The 12,203-nt window shown below is 39.1% G+C and overlaps 1 protein-coding gene across 4 annotated transcripts in view; it reads right to left on the bottom strand.

The window, feature by feature from the left end:
- Cpne8 (copine 8) overlaps positions 1-12,203 on the bottom strand; it is a 272,518-nt gene that overhangs the window by 136,702 nt on the left and 123,613 nt on the right. For all 4 annotated transcript variants that reach the window (XM_048366531.1, XM_048366539.1, XM_048366523.1 and 1 more), the window contains exons 11-13: positions 9,818-9,893; positions 6,597-6,650; positions 3,220-3,281 (exon numbers count right to left, since the gene is read on the bottom strand). In XM_048366531.1, the coding sequence (XP_048222488.1) occupies positions 3,220-3,281; positions 6,597-6,650; positions 9,818-9,893 (192 nt within the window). The remainder of the gene's footprint in view (positions 1-3,219; positions 3,282-6,596; positions 6,651-9,817; positions 9,894-12,203) is intronic.

The following is a 12,203-nucleotide window of genomic DNA, read 5'->3' on the forward strand; positions in this document are numbered from 1 at the left end:
CTGCCCCTGGCTTCTTTTTGCTCAAGGCTAACACTCTGCCACTTGAGCCACAGCGCCACTTCTGGCTCTTTCTACATATGTGATGCTGTGGTATTGAACCCAGGGCTTCATGTATATGAGACAAGCACTTTGCCACTAGGCCATATTCCCAGCCCTTTTGGCTAGTTTTTATAATGCATTCATCTTATTTGCTCAGCTAAGCCCATAAATCAAATTAGCCCTTAAAGACAGGTACACATAACTAGCCCAGGCAAGAAAGATTATTATTTCCAATTAACTAGAAAATGCAGAAGTGTGTGGCTCTTGTGGTAGAGCACCAGTCTTGAGTGAAAAAGCTAAGGAACAGTACCCAGGCCCTGAGTTCAAACCGCAGCACAAGCACAAACATAAAATTGTTCCATTGTCAAAGATTAACCTTAATTACCCTCTATTTCACTTTATATATGTATAATAATACTGAAAGATAGGTAATGTTTAATTACAACATTTAAAAACATACTGTACACCCCTGTTAGATAAATTGTCATACAAGTAATATAGTATACATAGACAAGATTTTTCATATTCCTTTCAGATACAGTAGCAAACCCAATTATGACTAATTTAACTTTCTATTTTTCCACCTTCTATTAATAAAAAATATGCACACATGTTGGAGACTTGGCAAACACTTTTTCTACTTTGTGTTTTTCCCCCCTCTAACTTTATCGAAACTACCATTGTAACTGCAGGAGGCAGACTGCAGGATATCTCTACATGGTGAAGACTTCCTTCACACATATTGTTTTGGTTTTATTTACTTAGACAAGAATATATAGCAGTAATCACCTTATTTTAAAGGAAACTATCTTTGCTCCCATCATTTGTTTTCATTTCTGTTTCCCTTCCTTTCTCTGGCAACACTGTATGGGGGTGTCAGTATTGGAAAGCAATTAGTAATTCACAATTAGGAAAAGGTTTGCTAAATTCTCTCCTCATCTCTCTGTGTCTGTCTGTCTGTCTGTCTCTCTCTCTCTCCCTGTCTCTCTGTCTCCCTGTCTCTGTCTCTCTCTCTGGCAGTCTAGAGGTCAATGCTCAAGGATTTGATTTGCACTTTATTACAGCTGGCCCTCTACCACTTAAGCCATGTCTCCAGCTCAGCTATTTGCTTCCCCCCCCCCCTTTTGGAGATAGAATCTTGCAGATATTGTGGCCTATGCTGGCTTAGAACTGTGATCCTCCAGGCCTCAGCTTCCTGAGTAGCTGGGATTACAGGCATAACTTTCCCTTTTCTTGATTGCTATTCATCATGAGGTTATTAAGCACAATCAAATGCACAATATCAAATTTAATCAAATTAAAAAAACTGCCTCACCATTTTCATAGAGTATAAGTATAAAATAAAAGCTAACACATAAGACATTGTGAATAGTTTATACTGTGAGGCCATAAGAATTTTCCCCAATTTCAGGAGATCAGGTTACAAACATGAAGCTAAAAATAGGGGAGAAATTGGAAAGACTCCTGTGTTGCCCAGGATCAAAGAATTTATAATATATGACCAACACAGGATCTCTTGGGACTTAATGCAATTTCAGAAAGAGTTGCAATGACCACTTAAAAAAATATTCCAGGCTGAGATCCAACAGAGTATTAAGATCCCTGTTTCCTATTCCTTTTTATTTTTACAACTTTATTTCAAAGAACATCCCTTTAATATTCTGAAGTTAGCATGTAAACTTAAATCAAACCTACAAACTGTTCTGTTATTCTAGAAATAATTTTTAAAGGGTAGGGGAAGGCACAGAAATGGAGGGGCAAAGGGTGAAGACATATAGCAGTGGTACTCACTAGACACTATGTGGAAAAGGAACTATACAACTTGTGGGTGGAAACAGGCGGGGGGGGGGGGGCATGCAGGGCGGGGAGAAGAGAACTGTAAGAGAGTGAGGGAAGGGGTGACATTGTCCAAAAAGAAATGTAACCCTTCTATACATCACCTTTATAATAACAATTTAAAATTTTTTAAAATACTTTTTTAAAACATTTTTAAAAATCTTATATGTTGGACAAGGGGTTGATGGCTCACACCTGTAATCTTAATTACTGTGGAGGTTGAGAGTTGAAGATTGTGGTTCAAAGACAGCCTGGGCAGGAAAACTCAGTAAGACTCTTTTTTTTTTCTTTTTCTTTCTTTCTTTCTTTTTTTTTTTTTTTTTGCCAGTTCTGGGACTTGAACTATGGACCTGCGCACTGTCTTCAAGCTCCTTTCAAGGCTAGTGCTCTACCACTTGAGCCAAAGCTCCATTTTCAGCTTTTCCTATGATTAATGATATGTCTCACAGACTTTCCAGTCCCAGCTGGCTTCAAACTGCAATCCTCAGATCTCTGCCTCCTGAATAGCTAGGATTATAGGCATGAGCTGCTGGTGCCTAGCTAGTCAGTGAGACTCTTGTTTCTAATAATTTTTTTTTAAAGCTGGAAGTGCAGCTGCAACTCAAGTGGTAGAGCACCAGCCATTAACACACAAAAAAAAGCTCAGAGGCAGAACTTTTGTGTGTTGGGCACATAAAAATATTCTCCTGGGTATAGTGGTATCAGATTTTAATCTCAACACTAGGTAGATGATGAAGGAGGATGAAAAGTTGAGGCTAGATTGGTCTATACCATGAGATCTAGCCCAGCCTGGGCTGTACAAAGCTGTGCATCACCCTGATAACAAAATTAACATAAAAATAAACCAAAACAAGTGAAACTTAAAAAAGGAAAGGGAAGGTTTTCATCTTGGTTGGAGAAAAATTTCAATATGTCCCCCAAATTAATGGCTCTTGGTAAGTGAGTTATTTTTTGTTGTAGTTTGGTGATGATACCAGGGCTTATACTCAGGACCTGGGCACTGTCTCTTAGCTTTTCTACTCTACCATTTGAGCCAGAGCACTATTTTTTACTTTTTAGTGGTTAATTGGAGGTAAGGGTCACATGGACTTTTCTGCCTGGGCTGACATAAAATTTGATCCCCCCATCTAAGACACCTGAGCAGCTAGGATTAGAAGAATGAGTCACCTGCACACAGCAATAAACAAGGTTTTATGTTTATGTTTGATTCAAAAGGGCAGTAGGTCAGCCATTATAGTGCACAAAATTGATCCCCAATTGCTTGGGAATCTTCTGTCTGTAGCATTTCTGGTACACATTCAGGGAAATGTTTAAACAATGGGAAATGTTCAGAGAATGACTTACCCTCCCTTGATGTAGTCAAGGAATGAAACTTCTGTTTCTACCAAAAATGAGAGTAAAGTTACCTAGAGAGAGAAGGAACAATCAATCAGTAATGGTTTTCAATACAAAGGGATTTTTTAATTTCTTCCCCCTTTCTCTTCTCTGTGTATCTGTTCTTTTCTCTCCTTCCTTCCCTCCTCCCTCCCTTCCTCTCCCTCCCTCTCCTTCATTTTCCTTCCCTCCTTCATTGCTTGCTTTCCTCTTTCTTCTTTTCTTTGTTTCTTTCTTCTTTCTTTTTCTCTCCCACCCTTTCTCTTCTAATTCTATCTTTCATTCCTTCCTCCCTTCCTCTCTCCCTCCCTCTGTTCCTTCCTTGCATTGGTGGTGGGGTAGGTTTCATTGTGACATTTCCACATATTTATAGGATGTATCTGAATTGACATCACCCCCTCTGGCATTCTTCCCTGACCCACTACTTCTCCTTCTTCAACCAGTTTCAACCTGTCTCACACAAATACATTCAGATGGTATTCAACCTCGTTCCTCAGCTTCCTTGACTCTTCTTCAATCTCACAGGCTTCCAAACCACCAGTCAGAGTCTATTTTATTTTTCTGTCATTCTTTTTTTTTTTTCGATACCAGTCCTGAGGCTTGAACTCAGGACCTAGAAGCTGTCCCTCAGCTTTGTTTGCTCAAAGAGAGTGCTCTTCCACTTGAGCCACTGCTCTACCTCCAGGTTTTTGTGGTTAACTGAAGATATGTATCACATTGATTTTCCTGCCTGGACTGGTTTTGAATCTCAAACCTCAGCTCTCAGCCTCCTGAGTAGCTGAGTGTCAGCCACCAGCACCTAGCCTCTTCTTTTTTTTTTTTCAAGTGTGTGTTAATTGCACCAAGGAGCTTCACTTTGATATTTAGATGTGCATATATTATGTCTTGCTCAGAATAACTAATCCTCTCTCTTCTTGTCTCTTCTGTTATTACCCCCCAATCTGCTTTTATTGAGTTTCTGTGCATAGTTGCATTGTATTTTGAAATTATTCACCCTTCATCTTTCCAAAAGGAACTTTTTCCATTAAAGACAAAATAAAATCCCTAATGCTTCTGAAAGTCACTGAAGACATTATTATTTATTAAAGTATGCCAAAGACATTACTATTAGTTCATTGAAAATTATTAGGAAAATCCCTCCCCCAAATAGTTAACAAACTCTGTTCCTGTAGCCAGTTTATTTCCTTTGAAAAATTCTATGAACGCCATATGCAAGGAGACTGTATTACTTCCAACTTTATATAAAAGGAAAGATGAAAGGCTGACAGAAGATGTTAGACATGAAGTCAGTCAGCTGAACCATGGGAGAAAAAAGATATTTTTGTCATGGTTCTAAAACAAGGCCATCTAAATTTTTCAATGACTTCCTTTATTAAGAAATACCTTCATAAAATGTATCCAATGCCTAACGTGTGAAACTGTAACCTCTCTGTACATCAGTTTTATAATAAAAACTTAAAAAAAAAGAAATACCTTGATATTGGAAACTGTGTATACTGGTATTAGAATTAGGAAATTGAAAGGGAATACCAAAATTGAGAGACAAAGAGTAAAATAAGAGAAACAACAACAAAAGCAATACTTGCAAAACTGTTTGGTGTAAGTGAACTGAACACCTCAGGGGGGGAAAGGGGGAGGGGGGAGGGGGGTATGAGGGACAAGGTAACAAACAGTACAAGAAATGTATCCAATGCCTAACATATGAAACTGTAACCTCTCTGTACATCAGTTTTATAATAAAAACTTTAAAAAAAGAAATACCTTCAAAATGAAATTCGAAAGACACTTCCATTTTGCTTCTCACAAGGAAAATTAATCTTAGAAAAAACAATTTAATCATAAGAATAGGATGATCTTAGCTGAGTTCCACTCAGAAAGCTGAGATCTAGAGGATCAAGGTTCTCTGAAGGAAGCCTGGACAGGAAAGCCCATTAGAATCCATCTCCAAAATAAGAAGCAAAATCTGGGTGGGAGGCATAATGCAAGTGGTAGAGCACCAGCCAACTCAGCACCTTGAGAAAGCATGAGGATTTCATAGCAAAGAAAAATACAGGATGATCTTGATTTTCCACATTTTCAGGTTCTTTTATCATTGTCTCCCTATGTGCTACTTTTTACAGCAAATCTACAAAGAGCTGTACCTTGTTATTTGTGTGTGTGTGTGTGTGTGTGTGTGTGTGTGTGTGTGTGTGAGAGAGAGAGAGAGAGAGAGAGAGAGAAAGAAAGAGAGAGAGAAACTCAAGACTTTGTATTCCTACTTGGTGCTCTATCTTTTGAGCCATGCTTCCAGTCTATCATTTGTCTCATGGAGTTTTCTTCTCAGGCTGGGTTTGAACTGGGATCCTCTGGATCTCAGCTTCCTAAGGTGCTAAGATTATAGGTGTGAGCCACTGATGCATGTACTGTAAAGGAGCACAGTCCATGTCTGGCCCTTGTATTTAAGTGAGGCCTAACAAAAGTGCAGTCTTTTTTTATTATCATTTTTTATGTCTTTTAAAAAATTTTGTCAGTATTGGGGCTTGAACTCAGGGCTGGGCTCCAACTCTTTCTCTCTTTCAAGGCTAACATGCTACTACTCGAGCCACTGCTCGACTTCCAGCTATTAGCTGTTTAACTGGAGAAAGTCTCAGACTTTCCTGCTCAGGCTGGCTTTGAACCGCGATCCTCAGGTTTCAGCCTCCTGAGTGGTTAGGATGACAAGTATGCGCCACCCATATGGAGCAGTGCAGTATTTCTAACCGGACTTCCATCTCACATCAGCCTGATGAATGTGTTTCAGCTTTCCAGAATGAACAATGCATAACCAAACTTTAGCTTCCTTGTGACATTCCTGGTGAACTTCAGGAAATCTGGCAGGAAACCTGGCCACTGACTCCCTCCCAAAAAGAATTCTCCATTACATTCACTGCCTGGGAAACGAAGAATTACAATTCCTAACAACCAAATCTCAAGTGAAACAAAGCTCAGCATTTGAGTTTTTAGTCGTTGCTTTAAAAAAAAATCATTTATTTTTGGTGCCAGTATTGGGGCTTGAACTCAGGACTTCATAATCTTGCTTATTAGGTGGTTTTTGTTGTTATTATTTTTTAAACCAAAATTGGAGCTCTACCACTTGAGCCATAACTATCTTCTAGATTCTCCTGCTGCTTAACTGGTGATAAGAATCTCTCCGATTTGTATGCCTGGGCTGGCCTGGGACAGAGATCTACAGATCTCAGCCTCCTGATCAGCTAGGATTGCAGGTCTGACAACAGCATCTAGCTTGCTTTTAGTCTTGTTAGAAATTTTGCTTGCAGTTTTTGTTTATTCATTTGAATCCTTAAAATGTAACACTTAATTTCACTTACTGTTCCAGAATTAATATATTTTTTCTTTTTTCCTTTCTTTTTGGGATTCACCACCTGAAAAAATAGATGATGAAAAATGTTATGATTAATACTGAAATTAAAAGTATGTTGTTAAACTTGCCATGTTCTTTGTATATACATACTCATTCACGAGTTCCCCTGTGAAATGCGACAGTCATTTGGTCAGGCTTCCTTGTAAAAATTGCTAGTGATCATCTTCAAAAAACAAAAAAACCAAAACATATATATTTTTCATTGGGGGCTGATGGCACATGCCTGTAATCCTGCTAGCTTCTCAGGAGGCTGAGACTTGAGGATTGTAGTTCAAAGCCAGCCCAGGCAAGAAAGTCTGTGAGATTCTTATCTTCAATTTACCATCAGAAGCTGAAATTGAAGCTGTGGCTCACGTGGTAGAGCACTAGCCTTGAAAAAAAGGCTCATGAACAGTGCCTAGGCTCCTAGTACAAGCCCCAGGACTGGCTCAAGACACACACACACACAGGTATACGTATGCTTATGTATACATACATATATAGTCTGTAATATTCTTCCCAGTTGTTTTATTTATTCTTCCCAACTCTTCTACCTATTGGATCTTGTACACTGAAAGATCTTTAATATTCTAAATCCTTAATAATTTTGACTACTTTGTACAAACGTCATGATTTGCCAGGCACTGGAGGCTCATGCCTATAATCCTAGCTTCTCAGGAGGCAAAGATATGAGGATCACAGTTTGAAGGCAGGCAGGGCAAGAAACTCGGTGAGATTCTTATCTCCAATTAGCCACCAAAATTCAGAAGTGGTGCTATGGCTCAAAGAGGTAGAGTGCTAGCCTTGAGCAGAAGAGCCTGTCAGGGACATTGCCTAGGCTCAGAGTTCAAACACCAGTACCAGCACACACAAAAAAGAAAGAAGAAATACAAAGTAAAATAAAATAAAATTCTCAAAATGGTCTGAAGAGCATCGAGCAGAGCAGTACAGAGGGAATCAGGAAATGACAGAAACTCAATCAAAAATAAACTAAAAATTAAAAAAAAAAGTTTTCCCAGGAAACAAAAATGCTTTTGCATTTGCATTCTGATAGTGTCTTGCTAGCAAAATTAATGTGTTGTTTCGAGAAGAATGTTTTGTCCGGGATTTTAGGAATAAGTTTTCAGTAGGATTTTCATAAGCATTTTTCAAATAGTTCCTGTCAGTGTCTTTGACTTCTGAGAAATCATAACTTATTAATGTCACAAGGGAATTGAGATTCATTGACTTTCTGATTAAGTTATATGAGGAATCTGCCCAAATAATCACATTAAGCCAGTCTCAATCAAAGAAGCACTCAATAAAAATGATAATGGAATTATATAACATAGACTATACTAGCACTTGTTCTTTATAAATATCACTAAAAACAGAATAGGAAAGCACTTTGGTGGAGTAAGAACTCCAGAAAAGCAAAGAGAACATGACAGGGAAAAAAAATAAAAATGAACTTTTTTTCAAGAATCCAGAAAACCTCAAAGGCTTGTACCAATCTTAAACAGCATTAATTTCATGGGGGGAAGGGGGGAAACAAAGAACAAAATAACAATAACAGAAATGAAAAGGCTGAATTTCAGTTTGTGGCATTCCAACTTGCTGTGTGCAGTGAGCCAGACTCAAAATCAAGAATCTGTGTGAAACAGAAGTCTAAAAGCCACTGAAGTGGACAGCCTGGTGTAGAGTTCATCAAAAGTGTCATTTTCCAAGAATTATCATTAGTCGGCATGTCTGAAATGTCTCTGCAAAGCCCCACTAATGGGGCTGGACTTTTTGTGACACCATTCAAAGCTTGCTCAGTGAGAAAGTCTCACCTCCATGCATGTATTACAAAGAAGGCAGTGGAATTATTTAACAGCTTATCTGCCAGGATACAAGCTGATACAAGTTTGTTAAGTAAAGGGCTTATGCAGAATCAAAGAGGGAGATCTGGGTGTGAAATATCTTTAGAGTGATGTGTGTGTGTGCACACTAGTGTGCAGACATGTGCACCTCTTACTGGGGCTTGAACTCAGGACCTTGCCCCTTAGTGTTTTAGCTCAAGGATGGCGCTCTACCACTTGAGCCACAGTTCTACTTCTGGCTTTAAGCTGGTTAACTGGTGAGAAGTCTCACAGTTTTTTCTGCCCCACCTGACTTCAAATTTCAGTTCTCAGAACAGCCTCCTGAATAGCTAGATTATAGAAATGAGCTACCAGTGCTCAGCCAATAAGTATAGTTTGGAGAACAAACTAAAGTTACACTAAATATATTTTGTATTGTTATCGCTCCCAAAAGAGACAAATTTACAGACTCAGAGGGAACATGGAGCTTAATTTACAGCAACATAAGACTTAAATATTGACAGAATATTAATAAACATTCTAATAAAATGAATGAGTGAATGAATGAGTTCTGAGTAGGACAAAAACAGTTTAACCAAGTAAGAAGGTTGTAGAGTAGATTCCTCCATTCTCACAATAAACTAATTTGACTGTTGCTCCAACAGCAAAGGGTTAAAATCATTGATAAAATACTGAGACACTCTAGCCAGAGGCCTGTGGCTCATGCCTGTAGTCCTAGCTATACAGAAGACCTAACCTAGAGGACCAAGACCGAAGACAGACTGAGTAGAAAATTCCTGGAGACTCCATCTCCAATTAATTATCAAAATGCTGTGCTGGAAACATGGTTCAAACAGTAGAGCTCCAAGGCCCTGAGTTCAAACCCTGAAATTAGAATGAAAAAAACTTTTTGAGATGTTCTTACTTGATATTCTACCACCCTATGTTAAGTAAAACAAAACAACAACAAAAACAATAGAGAATGTACAGACACAAAATCAAGGACCAACAATGCTAAAATACATCCTATGCTGAACACAGAGGGGGTGGTTCACTGGCAAGCGATTGGAAGCAGAAATAAGTCCATTGTGTTTGCTTTAAATATGAGTTTATTTATTAACTGCACTTTGCCCTGCATTCCCTCAGACTAAAAAAAAAAAATCCCAAACTATACAAACCATGAGAGTGAAAAGGAAATAACATTTAATCTAGAAAACAAGTCAGTTCAGTAAATACACACATACACACACACACACACACACACACACGCACTTAACCTTTTTCAATTATCCTTTGCAGATCCCATGCCTTTAAAATGCAAATACACATATAGAAAAGGGAAACAGTACTAAAGTAAAAAGTACCTTACCTCATATACATTGAATTGTGACTGGCCTCTAGAAAGTTCCCTATAGCTTGTTGTAAACTCCCCAATGAAATCATGACTAAAATTAAAAGAAAAAAACAACAGTGTTAACTTTAATAAGTTTATTAATTATATTTTAAGTTATCTTAGCAGGGTAGTCAAATCATTAGAAGAAACACCTACTTATCTTTCTTTAGGAAGGTAACAATAATTTATGAGACATTTTATGAGACTGATACATAATTTTATTCTTCTTAATCCTCCCCTTCTCTGAAGGTACATCCTGGACCTCCCCTTCAGGCCTCCCATCTGACTGTTCCCAGGCTCTTAGGTCACATCCACATCCAGCACCTGGCCACACCTGCCCCTGCCCTAGATAAGCCTGAGCTTAGCAGCTCCTTGCCCCTTCAGCCGCCTGTGCATCTCCACCATGCGCCATGGGGCAGCTGTTCTAAATAAATTTCTTCCCCCTGCCTAAATGCCCAGTGGTGCTCCCTCCTAATATAAACATAACATAAACCTTTTGAGTAATTAGCATACAGTCAAAACTAATGAATGACACAAATGAAAAACACATCATATCCAGGGCATTAAGTACTAGTAGTAGAGGAGAAGGAAAACCTAGGGGTTGAAAAAGGGTGAATGTTTAAATGACAAAACCACTATACAATGCCAGTGTAGGTGGCTCATGCCTATAATCCTAATTACCCAAGAGGCTGATCACATTTCAAAGCTAGCCTAGACAGGAAAGTCTGTGAGACTCTTATCGCCAATTAACCACCAGAACAGCCTGAAGTAGAGGCTGAGGCACAAGTGTAGAGCACCTGCCTTGAGCCAAAAACTCAGAGACAACTTAGGCCATGAATTCAAGCCCCAGGACTAGTTGAAACAAAAACAAAAACTCCATCAAACTTTTGCTTACTATATAAAGTACAAAATACTTTATATGCATATAACAATGGAACAATGAGCCTTCTTGAGATTGGTTTGGGAAGTGGTAGAATGAGAGAGAGCATGAATACATGGGCATGTCAAATGGAGCCCCCTGCCCTTTCCACCCCACAGCTGTAGGCAGATGCGTAGATTGGACATTGTACCTTGGCATGTGTTATACTGCTGGGAGAACAGCAGCCAAACAGCTGGTTGGCATTCTGGGCCTGGTTCATGCCAACTCTGTAGTTAACTTTACCAGAATGTTAGCATAGTTGATTTTAAAAAATGGAGCTCTCATTCCTGTATGACTAACTATGCTGAATTGTAGAGGTGGATTAGACCTGTAATCCTAGTTACTCAAGAGGCTGAGATATGAGAATCATGGTCCAAGACCAGACAGGCCAGGAAAGTCTGTAAGCCTCCTGTCTCCAATTAATCAGTAAATACCTGGAAGTGGAGCTGTGGTTCAAGTGCTAACCTTGAGCAAAAAAGCTCAGGAACAACACCCAAGCCCTAAGGTTTAAGCCCTAGGACTGGTACCACAAGAACAAAATAATAAGGTGGGGGGAAATTTTAAAAAATAAACATAAGGGGCCTGGGGATATAGCCTAGTGGCAAGAGTGCCTGCCTCGGATACACGAGGCCCTAGGTTCGATTCCCCAGCACCACATATACAGAAAACGGCCAGAAGCGGTGCTGTGGCTCAAGTGGCAGAGTGCTAGCCTTGAGCGGGAAGAAGCCAGGGACAGTGCTCAGGCCCTGAGTCCAAGGCCCACGACTGGCCAAAATAAATAAATAAATAAATAAATAAATAAATAAGTGAATAAATAAAAAATAAACAAACATAAGAGATGTCACAGCAGTTGCAGATATCATAGAACTTAAGACTGACTCAGTTGTTATTCAAATTCAAGCTGCTTATCATCATGGAACAAATATTCCTGTGAATCTTCATCTTGGTGCAGTCTTCTAAAGCTATGGGACTATTGACAGTGACAAACACTAATAATGCTGTTTTACCAACTAAACCACGATTGCAAAAATCAGAAAAAATACAGAGGTTTTTAATATTAGGAGTAGGGCCAAGTCTTAAAGTCAGAACATCCTTGTAGGGAAAAACTCCAGGCCAGTCATTAAAGGGAAATTCCTGAAATTTAGTAAATTAGGAGCTAGACACCAAGTTATTAGAATTCGGCAATTTCTGAGATTGAGTCAATTAGGGGCTGAATACCAGGTTACTGGAATTTGGTAAACAGCAGTGAAACTCAGGAAGAGCCTGGGAACCTGGGAATTGGACCAGTAAGCACTGTAGGCCCAGAAACCTGGGATGTGGGGAAAAGGCTTTGAATGTGTTCTGGTCAGTGAAATAGGGACACTGGATCTAAGTAACACCATCTTGGCATCTTGATATAGATTAGTAGATGGAGACTTTCTGGGAGCTCTAGAAGTTATAGAG

This window comes from Perognathus longimembris, chromosome 1 (assembly GCF_023159225.1).
Source record: "Perognathus longimembris pacificus isolate PPM17 chromosome 1, ASM2315922v1, whole genome shotgun sequence".
NCBI classification, from domain to species: Eukaryota; Metazoa; Chordata; class Mammalia; order Rodentia; family Heteromyidae; genus Perognathus; species Perognathus longimembris.